The 21,215-nt window shown below is 44.2% G+C and overlaps 1 protein-coding gene across 2 annotated transcripts in view; it reads right to left on the bottom strand.

The window, feature by feature from the left end:
• snx6 (sorting nexin 6) overlaps positions 1-10,620 on the bottom strand; it is a 42,809-nt gene extending 32,189 nt beyond the window's left edge. Inside the window, exons 1-4 of one of the 2 annotated variants that reach the window (XM_080202851.1) lie at positions 10,534-10,620; positions 10,353-10,400; positions 3,062-3,166; positions 459-569 (exon numbers count right to left, since the gene is read on the bottom strand). In XM_080202851.1, coding sequence (XP_080058977.1) covers positions 459-569; positions 3,062-3,166; positions 10,353-10,400; positions 10,534-10,539 — 270 coding nt within the window. In that variant the 5' untranslated portion in view covers positions 10,540-10,620. Of the gene's footprint in view, positions 1-458; positions 570-3,061; positions 3,167-10,352; positions 10,404-10,533 lie in introns of both variants that reach the window. The other variant, XM_080202850.1, reaches the window with a different exon arrangement.
• Between the last annotated feature and the right edge of the window lie 10,595 nt (positions 10,621-21,215).

The following is a 21,215-nucleotide window of genomic DNA, read 5'->3' as shown; positions in this document are numbered from 1 at the left end:
TAATTTGCATCTCGACATGACTTGGCTTCTGTCACATTGGCTTCCCATTTTAAGACACTCCTGCAATCTAAGAATTATTCATTTCACTTTATTTCCTTTGCCCAAGCTATACTTGAACAACCTTTGCAAATGTTTTAAGTGCTCAGAGTACTAGTACTTCATTTTGCACTAAAGTAAATTAGAAAACATCAGATTATACCCGATTCTAGTGCAAAAACCACCAACTCAATTATTAAAATGGTGGAATAACTGCTGTTGGAAGAAAATTACATCTTTCTTTCCTGAATCTTGAGTATAATGTTCAATAGCCAAATTCAATTTTTTTCTTCATTGTCATTTATATCAAGAAATTTTTTTAAGATTACCTATACAAACTTCAAGGACACTTAAAACATGACAGTTGGTAAGGAAACATTAGTGTTGTAATCAGCAGGTCATTATATTTTTATAACACTCACAACATAGCCGGCATACTCTTCATTTTCAACAAAAGCATCGTGAAGCCAGACAAATTCTTCATGTTGACGCACTACAGAAAATTCATCCTGTTTGAAATTAGGTAGGGAACTCTGCAGAGAAATAAAAACACTTTAAATAACAATTTAATTCCACCCAGTTTTAAACAAAAAATTAATTATGGTAGAGTAAGAAAACAAAGATATTGGATAGGTAGTGGGATAATACAAGTGCAGTGGCAGAAAGGTCATCAGGTTACATAAAAATGCTACCACTCAAAAAGCTGTAGCAGGATAATATGTAGATTACAAGTGGGATTGGATCAAGTATAGCATCCAAGGCATAACCACGTATGAATGCAGGAGAAAGATGTAGTAGAATGGTAATTAAGTTTGGTGCCACTGAAGTGAACCAATGAGAGGTGCTGAAGGAGGAACAGATGAACATTAGTGTAAATGGAAGGCAAGAGGTTGAAGGTTAGCAAGAATGGTGAGCCACAAAATATTACAGGTGACTGATCTGGGTGGTTTTGATACTATGGAATTATCAGAAGCCAGAGTGAAAGAATTCAAGCCAGGTAGCAAACAACAGTTGGGCCACAGTGAAACATTACAAACGCTTGACAAGAAACAGGAACTTAAGAATTAGGAAAATATTCATAGGACAAAGGTGATGACAGACTTCTGAATTATGCTTGGAGTGTTGCTACAACATTTGAAAAGGGTGGAAATTAGGTGCAAGGAGAAAACCTGACCCATCAGCAAGTGAAACAAGTTAGATTGTTAGGAATTGCACAGAAATAGGTCAAAGGAGGAAATGACACTTATTGGTTTAAAAAAGTCCAATAAGGGGTTACATTGCTCAAACAGAAAATAGGTTTTTGTAAATCACTGCCTAGCCCTGAAGAAAAATCCAGTGTCAATGCACAAACATCAAATTAAATAAGCCAGAACCAAAAGTCAACCTGAAACGTTAACTGTTTCTCTCTCCATAGATACAGCCAGACTTATGTATTGAGCTTCTGTTTTTGTACTATATTTATGAACATGTCCAAAAAGTTCTGCCATTAAAACAAAACTTTTGAAAATTTGCATACTAGAAATTCTGCAATTAAGTCTCTAGGCCTATGCTGTATCTAGGAATTAACCATGGAAACTATGCAAAATACCTTGCATAAATTATAGCAAGAGTTTTCACGGAATATTGCAGATAACTAAAAAGGATGATATTTAAAAATGAAATAGGATGTTGGTGAGCCTACACCTGGAGCAGCGTATCCAGTTTTAGTTACCTTACTTGAAGGACGATGTAGTTCAGAGGAGGTTCGTGAGATTGATTCCAGGGATGAAGGAGAGTTTTGACTTATACTCACTAGAGTTTAGAAGGATGAGAAAAGATCTAATTGAAATATATAAAATTTTAAAAAGGGACTGTTAAAGTAAATATAAACCAAATGTTCCCTCTTATGGGACAATTTAGAACAAGACAACACAGGTATAGGTCAAAAGATGGTAGATTTAGAACTGAGATGAGGAGGAGCTACTACTTGCCACCCCATAGCATGGTAGAGTTTGAATGGTTCCAGAAGGGAACCAGACATATTTCTAATGAAAAAGGAAAAGGGGAATATGGGGAGCAGGTGAGGAAGTGGATTTGAGACCAGGGAGAGATCAGCCATGATTTGATTGAATGGCGGAGCAGGCTCAAAGGGCTGAATTTTCCTATTTCTGTTCCTAATTTCTATGTTTCCATGAAATGATTTTAACGTGGATAGATTTTTCCTAATTGCACACAAATTGTCAACAAATGCTTTAAATTTTGAGTCTATTGCCTTAAACAAGGAAGTGAACAGAAAGTAAAAAGAAACTTTTTGACAACATAGGACGTGGGTTTTAGATGATGGAAAACACAAGAACCAACAGGGGAACCAAATCCAATTGTGGTTTCCATAATTATTGTAATTGCACACTTCTGCAGAACCAGATGGTCACCTACAGTTCACAGGAACTATACTACCTTAGTTTAATGCAGCCACATCAATTTGAATTAGAAATATAATCAAAATTCTTTTTCAACAATGTTTGATATTTCAATATAGATGTAGGCTGTGAACTAAACTGTTAGCATACTACAATGCATCCATGTATCTTATGATTAAGTTCCCAATTTTGACTAGTACTGCCAATGAACACTCTGGAGGACCTACAACCAGGAATAAAGTTTGCCTCTTATCTGAGCATTATCAACTAAATCATTTCCACAGATTTTGAGCACTGCCACTTGTAATTAAGCAAAGACTGCACTTAAAGCCAAGCAAAAGAAACATAGCAAGTGTATTAACAAAAATTTCTGTGATTCTAACTAGGATACAACAGTTCATCCAGAATATATAAGCACACTCCAAAAGAAATGTATATAACAAGTCCACCACTCATGAAAATATCCTTGAAATATGAGGCAGGACTTCAGGCAAGAGATTCAAACCCTTGGTAATTTTTTTTTTTAGAACAAATTCTATAAAAATTATACTAGAATAATTAAGTTGCAGATAGCCATAGAAAAACTACAAACAAAAGTTTTCACCTTAAACTTTAAATCCCTTTACCTTTGTGTGCACTGTAAATTTTACTTTATCTCTTTCACTAAGAGCATCAGAAATGTCAACTTGAAGAAAGGCTTCTGTTTGAAGATCCACAATGACTGGTCTAGGCTGAAATGGAAAATATAATTGAAAAATAAGACTCAATGTACATTTCAACAAAAAAAGTTGAATATGAAATATAGCAAATGTGAATTAAAACATTTTGGTATGAAGAATGAGGAAAGGAAACAAATGATAAGATTTTAAATTGCTTAATGAGAGGAGCATTGTGTGCAGCTATGTGGGTCACTAAATGTAAGATACAATTTGTGTTTTCCCATCTCATGCTATAGAATATAAAAGTTAGTGAAATTAAACTCATACAATACTTTTATTCATTGGAGCAATGTTTTGGGCTCTCCCATTACAAGATACAACAGCTATATAAATAGCTAAGGTAGATTGACTAGGAAATTGCCAGGTGCATTGTAATTATGAAGACATTTTCAAAATTAGGGATTTTTCACTGCGGCTGAAATGGTTAAGGACTGATCTACCAAGTCTTCAAGGTGATGAAAGACAATTGTAAAACAATGAAAGATCATTTCTACCACTTGGCAAACAGAAAAGCACAATTCCTTAAATTCACAAACAGAATCGAAGGGGAAGTTTAAAAAAAATTTGTTACGCAGCTGGTGGTTAGAATGTGGAATTTCCGGCCTCAATCTATTGTTGAAGGACAATCTACAAATTAAGAGAAATTAGGTAGCCACCGAACAAAAAAGAAAAATCTTAAAAGCATGGTGAATTAGTAGAGTGAAATTAGACTAGGTGCCTTTGCGGGAAATATTAGCACAGACCTGATGGGTCCGTGATCTAATCAAGCTTCAAGAATGCAAAGATTTATTTGAAGGCAATCTCTGAAAGTCTAAAAGTTCAACTGCAAAGCATAAATGGCTATAAGTCAATGTTCCATTATTACATTGAAAAATGTGCAAATGATGATTTGTGCTCTAACATCGTTTTCTTTCTACCCAAGTAATAGTGAGTTTTAGAAGTTCAATTGGTACAAAATAGTTTTCCCATATCAATCAAGATCTTTGCTGCAACATTTCATCCAATCCTTAAACTGATTATACGTGATCAACTATTACCTTAGAAACAAAAATCTGAGTATTAGTCCAACAAACAGAAAAGATTTAAGTTTTAGCTAAGACCACAAGATCCACCATTGGACACACGAAGAAAAACAAACCAATAAACCAAAGGCATCAGCATTTTTAAAAATCCAAATATATCAGGATGTCAATTTATGCACCAACAAAATTCAGGCTTACCAATAAAGTACCCCACACTGATTAAATACAAGCACATTGGTTTCCTTTTAAAAATAAGATAATTCTTTTTGCAAATTTTAATGTATATTTTAGAAAAAAGATCTTACAAAAAGTGAATTTGGCCATGGCCACTCAGCTCCTGACCTCATTGGTTCAAACATAGACAAAAAAAAGTTGAACTCCACAGGTGAGGTGAGTGTGACTGCCCTTGACATCAAGGCAGCATTTGACCAGATGTGGCATTAAAAAGCCCTGGCAAAACTGGAGTCAATGGGAATCAGGGGGAAGACCTTTTCAAAGACAAAGATGGTTGTGGTTGTTCATAGAATCCCTGCAGTGCAGGGGGCCATTCAGTTCACTGAGTCTGCACCAATAGCAATCCCACCCAAACCCTATCCCCGTAACCCTGCATACTTACTCCACTAACCCCTCTAACATAGGCATACCAGGATACTAAGTGGCAATCTAGCATAGCCAACACACCTAACCTGCACACCTTTGGACTGTGGGAGAAAACAGGAGAACCTGGAGGAAACCCATGCAGACATGGGGAGAACATGCAAACTCCACACACAGTGACCCAAGGCCAGAATTGAATCTGGGTTCTTGGAGCTGTAAGGCAGCGGAGCTAACCACTGCTTCTCAACCCAGGATATCACTGCAGTGTTCCACATGGTAATATCCATGGCCTAACCATCTTCAGCTGCTTCAAAGACTTGCCCTCCATCATAAAGTCAGAAGTGGAAATGTTCACCAATGATTAAGCAATGGTCAGTACCAACTGCACCTCTTCAGATACTCGAGCTATCCATGTCCATTTGTTGAAACACCTGGACAACATTCAGGCCTAGACTGATAAGTGGCAAGTAATATTCACATCAAAGTGCCTGGCAATGGTCAGCTTCAACAAGACCGAATCCAACCAACTCCCCTTGACATCTAATGGAATACTTTCCATTTTGCCTTGATGAGTGCAGCTCAACACCATCAGGACAAAGCAGTCCCTTTGACTGGTGGCCCTTGCACGAAAGCACAGTGGCAGCAGCATGCACCATTTACTTCCCAGCTCTGAAGGGTCATCTAAGCTTGAAACGTTTGCTCTATTCTCTCCCCAGATGCTGTCAGACCTATTGAGATTTTCCAGCATTTTCTGTTTTATCATTTACTCAATGCACTGCGGAACACACTAAAGCCCTTCCAACAGCACTTTCCAGAATACAACCCCAGCATTTAGGACAAGGAAAGCAGACGCATAATACCACCACCTGCAAGTTCCCCTCCAAACCATATGTGGAACTATTTTGCTTCTCTTTCAGTTGAAAAGTCAAAAACCTGTAAACTCCCTTCCTGACGGCACCGTGGGTGCACCCATTCAATATGGATTGCAGAGGTTCAAGACAACAGATCGCCACCACTTTCTCAAGTGCAATTAGGGATGAGCAGCAAATTCTAGCCTTACCAGCAATGCCAACATCCTGTGAAAGAATAAAAAATTGGATTCCAGATCCCAGTGGTCATTACTGAGATTGCACATTACAGATCCTTGAACGGTTCCTGAAGATTGGAAGCTAACAAATGTCACCCTCTAAGGGAGGGAGAGCAAGGAACTACAGACCTGCTAGCATTATATCAATAGTAGGGAAAGTGTTGGCAGCTCCCCAAAAGGTGGGGGAACGGCCCGAACAGAAACAAAAAGTACAGAGGAAACTTAAGACACATCAAATCAAAATGTGATTGTCGGGGTCTATAACGCACCCAACGGGCACGGCAGGTGTCAACTGTGCCCACGGACACCGCATGCTCCCTCTCCAGGGACACCCAGCTGCGAACATAGCCGTGGTAGAGGGGCAGACAGTCGAGATGGACAGCCCCCCAAGTCTGGACCTGTTGATGGCGCATCTAGGAGCAGGTTCACGAGGAGATCGGCATCCCGACCCGACCCTCCCCTCTCTGCACCGGGTGTCTGTAGATGAGGAGCGTGGGACTGGAGTGCAAACAAAACATCAATAAAAGGTTCTTCAGAAAAACAAAAAGGGTGTGCAATCTATAACACGGAATGTAGACGTGGTCCACGGACTCTGAGGCCACAGAAAGAGCAGTCTCGGGAACCCGTGAACCAGTGAGTCCTACGGTTGTGCAGCACTGCTGCGTGCAGCAGCCTCCACCCCAGGTCCCCAATGTAATTGGGGGAGATCCCTCCGTAGCACGACCTCCATCGGGGACCTCCGCCACCCAGCGGCAACAAGGCCCGCCAAGGTGTATCCGGGCGACAGGCGAGGACGTGGTAGTGGAAGGTGTGCAGCAGCAGTCCATACAGGAAACGCCTCTGTGCGCTGGAAAAAGGCATGGAGGACATTTCCGCCAGACGGCTCATGCTGTGGGGCACCTGACGCGGGGAGGGGGGGGTCTAGGCTTCGGGCCAATGTGAAATTCTGTCCAAACAGGGGAACGCTCGGACGGGATCCCACCGCACGCCTGAGCTGCCTCGAACTCTCATGCGTTTTCGGGGTCAAACACGGCCGTCCTAAGGTCTTGGACGGCTTTGGCAGCGCGCCCGACAGCCAGCCCCGTGCGCTCAGCCAGCACGCGAGGGTTCATCCAGCCCGCTCCTCTGCCATCCAGCATGTCCCCGATCCTGGTCACCCCAGTGTCCACAGCCTCCCTCTCCGTCAGTCACCTGAAGTTACACGGCTGGAGGTGCGGATTCCTGAGCAACGGCTCTCGTGAGAGCGCCGCTACTCCTGACAGGGGAGAACTGCGTCGCAAGGCAACCACGTTCCAGACAGTGAGGAGATCCTGGTAAAAGACGAGCAACTCCCGCAACGATGACAGGATAAGCCCCAGATTGATATGCAGGAGCTGCACGTCATAATTGAGGCCGCACCACTGGCAGAAGACATACGTTACCAGGGCGCACCGTCGTGGAGGAGGCTTGACTTAAAGGTATCTCCGCAGGGTCAGGAGGCAGAAGGTCGCTGTCTGCGTGCGGAAGCACACCAGACCTTGGCCGCCCTCCTCAATCGGGAGATGCAGAACTGCAGCAGGGACCCAGTGCAGTCGGTTGTCCCAGAAGAAACGCATGAGGGTTCTCTGGATATTGGTGACAAAGCCAGGGGAGGGATCAAAGGAACCAACCGGTACCACAACACGGAGGCGACCAGTTGGTTTATGACCAGAACCCGCGCCCTGCAGGACAGCACTCGGAGCAGTCCTGTCCACCGAGCCAGGCGGGCGGTGACTTTGGCCTCCAGCTCCCACCAGTTCTCTGGCCAGAGATGGACCCCCAGGTAGAGGAGGTGGGAAGTTGGGGCGGGGGGGGGGGGGGGGGGGGGGGGCGGGGTATGGGGGTACGGGGGTACATGTAGTGTGAGGAAGATATAAAGCAGCTACAAGAGGATTTGGGCAAACTTAGTGACTGAGCAAGACATGGCAGATGGAGTATGTGGACAAATAAGGTAACCCACTTTGTAGAAGGAACGGATGGAAGATGTGCGAGTATTTCCTAAACAGTAAATTAGAAAGTGATGTACAAATGGACCTGGATGTCCTTATCAATAAGTCACTGAAGGCTAACATGCAGATGCAATAAACTATTAGGAAGGCTAATGGAATGTTAACCTTTAATCACAAAAGGATTTGAGTAGTGAGGTTTTGCTTCAATTGTATAGAAGCTTGGTTGATCACACCTGGAGTACCATGTGCAGTTTTAGTCTCCTTACCTCAAAAGGATATTACAACCATAGAGGGAATGCAGGGCTGTCTAACAGAGAGACCGGCAAACTGGCTTGTACTCTCTCAAGTTTCAAAGAACAAGAAATAATCTCATTAAGACCTACAAAATACTTAGAAACAAAACAGGATAGATGCAGGTTAGATGTTTCTCTTGGCTGGGGAGTCTAGAACCAGGGGGCATAATTTCAAAAAGGGGTGCCACTTGAATCCTCAATTTGTCTACCAGTTGGCGCCAATATTTCCTTTGCCTGACAGTAAAGATTTAGCTTGAAAAAATGCCCTTAAAAACATTTCCAGTCCACTTTGGTATCTTAAACATATTAATACATGATCCCAAGTGTCCCATGCAACATTTGTTTCTCATTGAATTTTGTTGCGCTCAAATTGATTGCAGTTTCCTTACTTCATCAGTGAGTATTCAAAAGCATTTGGTTCATTGTGAAGAGCTGTGTCATATCCTGGGGCTGTTATAAGCTCTATATGCATGCAGGTTGTTTGTTTCAAGAAGGTTCCAATTCATTCGATACCTTTCAAGCCTTTCTAACTTTACCTCATAACTCAGTCCTGACATTAGCGGCCCGATTTTTAACCAATTCAAAATCCATCAACCCGCAGACAGCTAAAATCAGATCCTATAAATGAGCCTTTGAGCTCCTCTTAGTACAGATTCCATGCTTAGTACTTCTCTAAAGCTTCACCAAGCTAATACCAAATGTCCTACGAGTTAAAATTTAACCAGAGCATTAAACAACTTCTGCATGATACCCTCAGACCTTACGCTGCACACTAATTTCACAACACGACCAAACATTGTTTGTTCTGTTGACTGCTACTTTGCAATACTATACGCGTTGAGTCTCACCCTTTGATTCTCCCTCAGCCTCTTTTGTCCAGTTCAACGATACAATAAACGTGACAAAATATAGAACTTTGGCAGTTTGTTCAATGGAACTTTCAGATTCAGGGCTAAAATTCAAGCTGCCCCTTTACTAAATTGCAAAGTGGTCAGGAAAAAATTTGCCTTAACGGCCAGGCTGATTAAACTGGAAATAAGCTGGCATGGATGGACTTTGTTTTGTCGCGAATTAAACTGTACATGGCTGAGACACCAAGGGCTACTGAAAGCAAAGCTGGCTCATTAGCACGCTGTTTAATAATTTCTACTACTGCATCTTTAATCATATTTGATTGACAGGTTTAACTTCAACAGTGTTTCCACTTTAGCCAGGAATAAATACTTAAGAAACTGATACACATATCAGCACATCTATAAGGTCAAACTTAACTATCACTATTAGATTCCGAGTTGTATTCCGAAATAACATTTTGAATACTTGTGCAGGGGACTCCAATTCCATTTTTAAGTATCAGGTGGATTCAGTACCTTGGTCTACTATTCCTCTCAAAGTTGCACACATTCAGACCACATTTAGATATAATAACTGGTATTATTAGTAACAAGATTACCAGCAACACAATTTATGCACTTCAACTTAAAAATTCAAAATGTTAGATCTAATTTGACAAAGTATGACTTATCTAGTCACATTAGGGGTAAAGATACATGTTTTCAATATCATTCAGGCCTTCAACTATACGACAGCCTTGCAACATGGTATGATTTTTTTGATGGTTTTGCAAGTTCTTTCACATACAGGCTGCAGTTCTGGAAACATATCACAAAATTATTCAGCTAACTGTTCAAACTGATATAAACTAAGTCATGGGCGGGGCAGGGGGGGCCCACAGGGAAAGAAATAGAAAATAAAGCACACTGACAACTTGACAATCTTAAAATGACATTAATTCCTGGCATTATCAGTAGCCATCTAGAAATAAGCCCAGTCAAAAAAAGTGACTTCTTGATGCGCCAGATTTCCAACAGCCCTTGTAAAACATTAAACTTCTTCAGGGAAGGAAACTAATTCAGTATTTGAGTATGTTTCTTAATTATACAAACGATAATATTCTCTGGTTAATCTACAGCAAAATTTCTAAGGATGTGATTGACTCCCAACAGCAAAAGGAGTATAAATGCATATTAAGATGTTGTGAGAAATAGAGAATTAAGCTAAAGAGCAACAATGGTACTACAGAATTCTAACTGGCGTTTAATCGGAGACAATTAGTGAGAGGGAAGATGAGGAGGCGGGCGAGGGGCTCTGTGAAAGGGCAGGGGTGAACTCACTGAATTCCCATTGAAGGCCCAGACTGAAGAAGCAGAAACTAAGAACATAGAAACTTACTCCTCTGTCCTCCTCTGACAGGAAGTCGGGGCCGTCATCCAACCCTTCCTGCTGATTGAAGAGAAAACAGTGTCATTGCAAACAGGAATACTAATGTCCGCACCCGGCAGCTGCCTCCTCCACAAAGCGAAGGGGAGTCAGGAGTGAAAAGGTAGAAAGCTCCAGAAGCAAACAGACCCACCATCATGGCTGCGCCGGCCCGACAGCGGCCTCCCCCTCGTGACTCCTAGCGCCACGTGATATCGGGAACCCGTGACGCAACAATGGACACGCACTTCCTCCAGTTAACAGCTCTCGCCCACAGGGTGCAGGGACACTGACACCCAATTAGCTGCTCCCCTGACTGGGTGCAGGGGGAGTGACACCCTATCAGCTGCTCCCACCCACTGGGTGCAGGGACACTGATACCCAATCAGCTGCTCCCACCCTCTGGGTGCAGGGGGAGTGACACCCAATCAGCTGCTCCCCTGATGGTGCAGGGGGAGTGACACCCAATCAGCTGCTCTCACCCACTGGGTGCAGGGACACTGACACCCAATCAGCTGCTCCCCTGACTGGGTGCAGGGGGGAGTGACATCCAATCAGCTGCTCTCACCCACTGGGTGCAGGGGGAGTGACACCCAATCAGCTGCTTGCACCCAGTGGGTGCAGAGACACTGACACCCAATCAGCTGCTTGCACCCACTGGGTGCAGGGACACTGACACCCAATCGGCCGCTCCCCTCACTGGGTGCAGGGACACTGACACCCAATCAGCTGCTCCCCTGATGGTGCAGGGGGAGTGACACCCAATCAGCTGCTCTCACCCACTGGGTGCAGGGACACTGACACCCAATCAGCTGCTCGCAACCACTAAGTGCAGGGGGATTGACACCCAGTCAACTGCTCCCCTCACTGGATGCAGGGACACTGACACCCAATCAACTGCTCTCACCCATTGGGTACAAGGGGAATGACACCCAATCAGCTGTTCCCCTCAGTGGGTGCAAGGACATTGACACCAAATCAGCTGCTCTCACACACTGGGTGCAGGTGTTTGTTGGGGACTGACCTTCCTGAAACTCAGCTGGTATCACTCACCTGGCTTCAACTCCCCTAACTGACAAAGAGCAATAATGGCTGAAATGTTCTCAAAACCAGCCCTGGTTTTCAGGCCTGTCTGAATTAACACATTGGGATGGATTTATCTCTTCATCCCATGCTTTTTCTGGTGATTAGCGTGAAAGAAAACAGGACTGCAAGAGCAGCGGGAGTAGCAGAGCCTGCCACTCCTGCGTCAGCCTTTTCAGATCCTGCCACTGATAAGGATGGAGTTGTTATTGAGGTCAAGTGAGCCACACCCACCCCTAGTCGCCAGTTCAATAGAAGCCTTGGATTACACAGTGAATGATTACTTGTCCCTTAGAATGGGTTGATAAAGGTGTCTGCTTCCTTCTATGCAGTAAGAAGTCTGACAACACCAGGTTTAAGTCCAACCGATTTATTTGATAGTAACCTCGTAAGCTTTTGAGGTTTACCTCCTCGTCAGATGAATGAAGATTTCTGGCCTGTACTCTGGTAGGCCAGAACTTTTCATTCACCTGACGAAGAGGTAAACCTCGAAAGCTTGTGAGTTTACTATCAAATAAATTGGTTGGACTTCAACCTGGTGTTGTCAGACTTCTTACTGTGTTTACCCCAGTCCAACGCCAGCATCTCCACATCATGACTACTATCCTTCAGTGCAGTCCAATGATTCCAATTGCAAAAGACAGGGAGACTGAAGCTTTAGAAAAATTATCTTCCCATAAAAACAGATTCAGAGATATAGGATGGGCGGGTGCTACCAAGGTGCATTCTCTTGGAGGTTACAGTTTCTATGGATGATCGTTCTTAGAGGGGAGGAGGAGATCCAGACCTGCCCAGGCACAGTCCTCCAAAAGGTCTTAAGAGGTTAAATTAAAGTTAAAGTTTATTTATTAGTCACAAGCAAGCTTACATTAACACTGCAAAGAAGTTACTGTCAAATTCCCCTAGCCGCCACAATCAGGTGCCTGTTCGGGTCAATGCATATCTTTCAGAATGTGGGAGGAAATCGGAGCACAAAACCAAGACACATTGAAGTGCTAGGAAGACAGGTCTTGGTGATGATTGACCTGATGGCTCACCAATGGCAGGTGTCTAGGTTGAGGGTAGGAGGTCATGTGATGTCAGCTCAGACTATATCCAGCTAGAGACAAGCCTATTGAAGTATCCAATCATTGAGGATAGCAGTTAGGAACCACACACTTTAGTTTTAATGATATTTCTAACTCATGCACTTACAAGGCTTTGTTTATCACAAGATTCCAGCCAGAAACCCCTATCCTCACTCAGTTGACTGAGCTCTACACAATGGTAAGACCAATCTCCATTTGAAAGCATCATTTATTTTCATTTGCACACTGGGTTCTAACAATATTTTCAGTCAGAATTTAGATTTTAAGCTAGCGAATGTACTTCAAATGTGGGAGATTTTGTTTGTACCCAGAGCCACAACCAGGAAAGCAAACAATCTTTCATTGAGAACAATGGGTAACGTAGTGGCTAGCACTGCTACCTCATAGTGCCAGTGACCTCAATTCCAGCCTTGGGTCACTGTCTGTGTGAAGTCTGCATGTTCTCCCCGCATCTGTGTGGGTTTCTCTGAGAGCTCCGGTTTTGTCACACTCTCCAAAGATGTACAAGTTAGGTGGATTGGCCATGTTAAATTGTCCCTTAGTATTTACGATGTGTAGGTTAGATGGATTAGCCATGGTAAATGCACAGTATTATGGCGATATGGTGGAGGGAAAGCATGGGTGGAATGCTCACTCAGTGAGCTGAATGACCTCTGTCTGCACACTAGGGACTCTATGGTTCTATTGGTTGAACATGAAGCAACTCAACATTGGTGATTTACCAATGGACACAGTCCAATTACCTCTTCACTACTGTTACCACTGCAGCATGCAATTGGTCAACACCGCTATCTTTCTTCTGTTACCAACCAGCGACTGGTCCCTCCCACCTCCCCCCACCCTCCCCCCCGCCCCCGCCCCCAGATGACCATGGGGTTAATGTACAAGTCATATGTAGGGTAAATTATCACTATAATTATCCTATAAATAAACTCAGTGACTCCTATAATCAACACCTGCCAAATGGACTCCTGACCCCTGTGGGAGGATAGGGAAGAAATTGCAGAGATATCTGCAACAACTCTTTCCACTGGTGAAGTTCCTGAACACTGGGGAGTGGCTAATGTTGTTCCATTGTTTCAAAACAGTAGCAAAGACAAATCAGGGAATTGCAAGCTGGTGAGCTTGACATCAGTGATGGGTAAATTACTGGAGGGGATTCTGAGGGACAGGATCTACCAACATTTGGATAGTCAAGGTCTGATTAGGGACAGTCAATACAGCTTTGTACGTGGGAAGTCATCATAGAATCATAGAACTCTACAGTGCAGAAAGAGGTCCTTTGGCCCATTGAGTCTGCACCGAACACAATCCCACCCAGGCCCTACTCCCATATCCCTACACATTATACCCACTAATCCCTCTAATTTACACATCTCTAGACATTAAGGGGCAATTTCTTAACATGGTCAATAAATCTAACCTGCACATCTTTCGACTGTGGGAGGAAACCGGAGTACCTGGAGGAAACACACGCAGACACAAGGAGAACGTGCAAACTCCACACCGACAGTGGCCTGAGCCGGGAATCAAACCCAGGATCTTGGAGCTGGGAAGCAGCAGTGCTAACCACTGTGCTACCGTGCCGCCCCAATATTAATCAGATATTAATCATATCTGATTAATCTTTTAGAGCTTTTCAAACAGATAAACAAGAGGATGGATGAGGGTAGGGGGCAGCAGATATCTGCATGCACTTTAGCAAGGCCTTTGACAAGGTCCCACATGGCAGGCTGATCTGGAAAATTAGGTTGCATGGGATCCAGGCAGAGCTAGCAAATTGGATTCAAAATTTGCTCAATGGTAGAAAGCAGAGGGTGATGGTTGAAGGTTGTTTCTCTGATTGGAGTCTGTAACTAATGGTGTGCCTCAGGGGTTGGTGTTGGGACCCTTGTTGTTCGTTATTCACGTAAATGTACAAGGCATGATTAGTAAATTTGCGGATAATACTAAATTAGGAGGTGTCGTTGATGGTGAACAAGGTTATCAAAAATTACAGGGGGATCTTGATCAGATTGGGAAATGAGAGAAGGATTAGCAAATGGATTTCAATACAGATAAGTGTAAGGTGTTTAAAGTTTATTTATTAGTGTCTGAAGTTGGCTTACGTTAACACAGCAATGAAGTTACTGTGAAAGTTCCCCAGATGCCATGCCAGCGCCTGTTCCTGTACTCTGAGGGAGAATTTAGCATGACCAATGCACCTAACCAGCATGCCTTTCGGACTTGTAGAAGGCAACAAAAGCACCTGGAGAAAATCCATGTGGACATGGGAAGAATGTGCAGACTCCACACAGACAGTGACTTAAGCCAGGAATTGCACCTGGGTCTCTGGCACTGGGAGGCAGCAGTGCTAAACACCATGCTGCCCTTTGGAAAGTCAAACCAGCGTAGGACTTACACAGTGAATGGTAGAGCCCTGGGGAGTGTTGAGGAACAGAGGGACCTAGGGGTACAAGTACATTGTTCTTGGAAAGTGGTGTCACAGGTAGACTTTATTCCTTGGAATGTAAGAAAATGAGGATGACCTTATTGAGATGTATAAAATCATGAGGGGCATAGATAGAATGTACACACATAGTCTTCTTCCCAGGGAAGGGGAATTGAGAACTAGAGGACGTAGGTTTAAGATGAAAGGGCAAAGATTTAAAAGGGACCTGAGGGGAAACTTCTTCAGGCAGAGGGTGGTGCTAATATGGAATGAGCTGCCAGAGAAAGTGGTTGAAACAGGTACAATAGCAACATTTTTTAAAAAATGCATTTGGATAAGTACATTAATGGGAAAGGATTAAGAGATATGGGCCAAACGCGGGCAATGGGGAGTAGCTGGGAGACACCATGGTTGGCATAGAGTAGTTGGGCCGGGGGGCCTGTTTCTGTGCTTTATGATTCACCTCCAATCCTCCACCCTGCCCCTGCCCTCTGACTCTGACCCCCTCGTCCATTCCTCACCCCCAAAATGACTCTCCACCCTCCCCCACCCCCCGTCTCCTCCATAGAATCCATGACTGGCCAATCACAGCATCCTCATGAAATGGCCAATCAGGGCACTGAATTTAGGGGGAATACTTTGACCAGGGCATTATTTCTGGGATGCCTTGAAAAATATTTTGGCACGAGTGGGAACATCGCAGCACCACAGTGTAACACTCACTGTGACATTCCCATTCCCAGACTGAGGGAGTTTAACACTCGCTGTGACATTCCCATTCCCAGACTGAGGGAGTTTAACATTCACTGTGACATTCCCATTCCCAGACTGAGGGAGTTTAACATTCACTGTGACATTCCCATTCCCAGACTGAGGGAGTTTAACATTCACTGTGACATTCCCATTCCCAGACTGAGGGAGTTTAACATTCACTGTGACATTCCCATTCCCAGACTGAGGGAGTTTAACATTCACTGTGACATTCCCATTCCCAGACTGAGGGAGTTTAACATTCACTGTGACATTCCCATTCCCAGACTGAGGGAGTTTAACACTCGCTGTGACATTCCCACTCCCAGACTGAGGGAGTTTAACACTCGCTGTGACATTCCCATTCCCAGACTGAGGGAGTTTAACACTCGCTGTGACATTCCCATTCCCAGACTGAGAGAGTTTAACACTCGCTGTGACATTCCCATTCCCAGACTGAGAGAGTTTAACACTCGCTGTGACATTCCCATTCCCAGACTGAGGGAGTTTGACACTCGCTGTGATATTCCCATTCCCAGACTGAGGGAATTTAACACTGGGACATTCCCATTCCCAGACTGAGGGAGTTTAACACTCACTGTGACATTCCCATTCCCAGACTGAGAGAGTTTAACACTCACTGTGACATTCCCATTCCCAGACTCAGGGAGTTTAACACTGGGACATTCCCATTCCCAGACTGAGGGAGTTTAACACTCGCTGTGACATTCCCATTCCCAGACTGAGAGAGTTTGACACTCGCTGTGACATTCCCATTCCCAGACTGAGGGAGTTTAACACTCACTGTGACATTCCCATTCCCAGACTGAGGGAGTTTAACACTCACTGTGACATTCCCATTCCCAGACTGAGGGAGTTTAACACTCACTGTGACATTCCCATTCCCAGACTGAGGGAGTTTAACACTCACTGTGACATTCCCATTCCCAGACTGAGGGAGTTTAACACTCACTGTGACATTCCCATTCCCAGGCGGAGGGAGTTTAATACTCACTGTGACATTCCCATTCCCAGACTGAGGGAGTTTAACACTCACTGTGACATTCCCATTCCCAGACTGAGGGAGTTTAACACTCACTGTGACATTCCCATTCCCAGACTGAGGGAGTTTAACACTCACTGTGACATTCCCATTCCCAGACTGAGGGAGTTTAACACTCACTGTGACATTCCCATTCCCAGACTGAGGGAGTTTAACACTGGGACATTCCCATTCCCAGACTGAGGGAGTTTAACACTGGGACATTCCCATTCCCAGACTGAGGGAGTTTAACACTGGGACAATCCAACAGCTTATTGTTCAGAAGGTGTGAGGGTAGCTGTGGCCCTCTGCTTCCTCAGGAGCACAGTGAGGAAGGATCTCCGCTGGTACTGCTCCCTCTGGTTCATGCCTTTGTCTTTTGGGTTTAAAGGTGGAACTAACAGATCTGATGAGCAGCAACAGCTCCAACTTTTGGTCAAGGGCACCCAGGTGTTTTTTCCAGAAACTTATCGAGTACCCCTAGGGGAATAAGGGATGACTCGATTGGGGTAATGGGTGGTGTTGCCTGAGTGGGAAGAGGTCATAATGGATTCCACCACCCCAACAGTGGTGGATTCTAAACCATCAGCACAACCCTCAAAAGAGCCATAGTCCTAACTCAGGATCTGCATCTGAGTCTCCCATCAAACTGAGACCAGTGGACGAGTCTGTCCTTGCCAGCCTTATCACCATTACCATCCCACACCCACAATTAATAACAAAGGCACCCTCACTGGGCACCTCGAGGTGCTCTGGACCAGAGGGCTGTAGCAGTTTGGGGCCTGCTCTGTTACTGGATCACATGGTGTTTCTGGAGTGGGATCTGAATTTACAAACAATATAACCAGCACAAAAAGCAGAGAAAGATAGAGTAGGCTTTGTCCTTTCCCTACCGCTGCCCAGTGACCCAGAGAATGGGCTTTCCATTTCATAGTCCCCAGTCAGGCCAGGCAGAACCACAGAGATGTCAGGCAGCTGTCAGGGAGGTTTAGCCACAAGGAACTTTTCATCCTCAGTCTCCAGGGTGCCTGACTCAATTACAGGTAGCCGTGGTGAACTGGTTTAACCTCTGGTGAGTGAAGGGTAAAGGGAGGGTGCTGCCCCTCCTCCACAGGGGAGCAAACTATCTTTTCCTCCATTCCAGAGAATGGCACCTGCTCCTTCTTTTCCAGTAAGAAGTCTCACAACACCAGGTTAAAGTCCAACAAGTTTATTTGATAGTAAACCCACTAGCTTTTGGGGTTTGCCCCTTCGTCAGGTGAATGGATAGCTCTGGTCACACACAGATTACAGAATACTGATTAGAATGCAAGTCTTTACAGCGAATCAACTCTTAAAGATGCAGACAATGTGAGTCGAGCACCATATCCTGTTCTGTTGAGGGCATCTTTCAGCATCTGGAGGTGTCAGTTGTGATCCTCCCCATCTGAGCAGATCCTGTGTATACAGAGGGCTTGTCGGTAGGGGATGGCTTCTTTAATGTGTTTAGGGTGAAAGCTGGAGAAGTGGAGCATCGTGAGGTTATTTGTGGGCTTGAGGTGCAGTGAGGTGCTGAGGTGACCTTCCTTGATGGAGATGCATGTGTCCAAGAATGCAATCGATTCTGGAGAATAGTCCATGGTGAATCTGATGGTGGGATGAAACTTGTTGATGTCATCATATAGTTGTTTCAGTGATTGTTCACCATGAGTCCAAAGGAAGAAAAAGTCATCGATGTATCTAGTGTATAGCATCGGTTGAAGGTCCTGCATGGTGAAGACGTCTTGTTCGAGCCAATGCATGAAGATGTCAGCATATTGAGGTGTGAATTTGGTCCCCATGGCTGTTCTGTGTGTCTGGATAAAGAACTGGTTGTTGAAGAACACCACCCACCAGGTACACAGCATATACTCTTGCAACTCAGCCAGCATTGTCTACCTGATATGCTGCAAGAAAGGATGTCCCGAGGCATGGTACATTGGCGTAGTGTCTGCATGGTCTCCCCAACGAATGAATGAACACCACTCGACAATCACCAGGCAAGACTGTTCCCTTCCTGTTGGCGAGCACTTCATCCTAATGTTTAGCTGGAGGGAGTTAAGGCTTATTGAAAACTTGATATAGGACAAACAAACTGACAGATTGAGAAGTAAAGCTGGGTATTATTGATGTACACGTGCATCTGGTATCTGCAGATGATGAAACAATGAAACAATATGTGGATGATAGGGAGGAAGAAATCACTGATACATCCTTGGGGTATGAAGAATAGGAGTTAGAGGAAGGTGATGTGGTCGATAGTATCAAAGGCAGCAGAGGTATCACATAGAACAAGGAGGGATAAAGTACCATGATAACTAACATGAAGTACATGCATCCGATAAAGTAGCTGCCCCATCACCAATGAATCCTCACAAATATCTAGCTGCGAACTACAGCAATGGATTGTAGTGACACCCTGACCAAGACCTGCAACACCTCCAAAACCAATGACCCCACCCCCCCGCCCCACTATGGAAATCATTCTCAGAGTTCCAAGAGCTGTACAGGCTAATGGTTTGGATAGTCAAGATGGTCACATCTGGATCTCCGGTATTAGTGATGCATCTGTGAAGAAATAGAACAATCCACTTTAACTAGCACCCTTTGAAATCTCTCCTGGACCTCAATAACTGGGAGAACTTGGTGAGGCCATAAATAATAGGAGCAGCAGTAAGCTATTCAACCCATCGAGCCTGCTTCACCATTGAATAAGAGCACAGTTGATTTGTTTGTGGCCTTAAATCCATCTTCCTGCCTTTCCCCGCAACTCCCTTGTAGGTCAAAAATCTTTCTAACTTGGTCAATAATATGTTCAGTGCCCCAGCCTCCAGTATAAACAGGAGGAGAGAATGCAAACACTAATGACTCTCTGAGAGAAGAATGGGAAATTCTTTTTAAAAACTGCCCCCAGAGTCACTGATAAGTCACATCAGAATCTTAAATGTTTCAATATGATCACCTCTCATTCTTCTTAACTCCAATGAGTATAGGCCCAATCTATTTCACATTTCCTAAAACACCTTTGTCCCAGGAATCAGCTCGCTGAACCTTCTCTGACCTGCTTCCAATGAAAACATATCCTTCCTTGAGTAAGTCCGAAATTGTATGCAGTACTGTAGGTGTGGCCTCACCAATGTCTGTACAATTGCAGCAAGATTTCACTAATTTTATATCCCATCCTCATTGTAATCAAGGCCAACATTTAATTTGTTTTCCCAATTACTTGCTATTTCTGCATGTTAATCTTTTGTGATTCATGTACAAAAACACCCAGGGCAGAATTTTCCTGTCCCTCCTGCCACGGGAATTGTAGCGGGCCATGCAAATGTCCATTGACCTTGGGTGGGATTTTCCAGTCTTGGGGTGAATGTGGCTGGAAATTCCCAGATTGCCTTGTACTGCAGCATTCTACTTTTTGAATAATATTTTGTTTTTCTATTCTTCCTGCCAAAGTGGATGACCTCACATTTTCCCACATTATACTCCATCTGGCAGTTTTTTTTCCCATTCACTTAACCTATCTCTATTGAATATAAAATTGATATAAGATTGAATATAAAAGTAGGGAGGTCTTGCTGCAGCTGTATAGGGCATTGGTGAGGCCGCAGCTGGAGTACTGTGTGCAGTTTTGGGCGCCGCACCTGCGCAAGGATATTTTGGCCCTGGAGGGAGTGCAGAGGAGGTTTACTAGGCTGATACCGGAGTTGAGGGGGTTGAGCTATGAGGAGAGGCTGAATAAACTAGGCTTGTACTCGTTAGAGTTTAGAAGAATGAGGGGAGATCTCATTGAGACGTATAAGATGATGAATGGGATGGATAGGATAGAGGTGGAAAGACTCTTCCCGCTCAAAAAAGACAGTAGGACTAGGGGGCACAGCCTCAAGATAAAGGGGGGGCGGTTCAGAACGGAGTTGAGGAGGAACTTCTTCACTCAAAGGGTGGTGAATCTCTGGAATTCTCTGCCCGTTGAAGTGGTGGAGGCTGCCTCGCTAAATATTTTTAAGAAGCGGGTTGATGGGTTTTTGATAAGAGAGGGGATTAAGGGTTATGGGGAGAGGGCGGGAAAGTGGAACTGAGCCACGACAGATCAGCCATGATCTTATTGAATGGCGGGGCAGGCTCGAAGGGCCAGATGGCCTACTCCTGCTCCTATTTCTTATGTTCTTATGTTCTTATGTTCTTATCCCTTTGTTTCCTCCTCACAGCTTGATTTCTACCTATCTTCGTATTATCAGCAAATTTGGTGACAATTTGTTTTGAGGTGTAGTTGGAATCTAGCAGGGATTCTTTATTCTCCCAAAGTATGTTGCTCAGGTCTACAATTTCACAAAACCATTACTCTTGATTTTGATATTTCCAGATTTGGATCTCTACATGAGGTTGGAATTCTCGTCCTTCCAGATCTCTTACTTCTCCATCAT

Source organism: Carcharhinus amblyrhynchos, chromosome 14 (genome assembly GCF_965287045.1).
Source record: "Carcharhinus amblyrhynchos chromosome 14, sCarAmb.v2.hapA, whole genome shotgun sequence".
Classification (NCBI taxonomy): Eukaryota; Metazoa; Chordata; class Chondrichthyes; order Carcharhiniformes; family Carcharhinidae; genus Carcharhinus; species Carcharhinus amblyrhynchos.
This window is presented reverse-complemented; position numbering and strand designations above follow the sequence as displayed.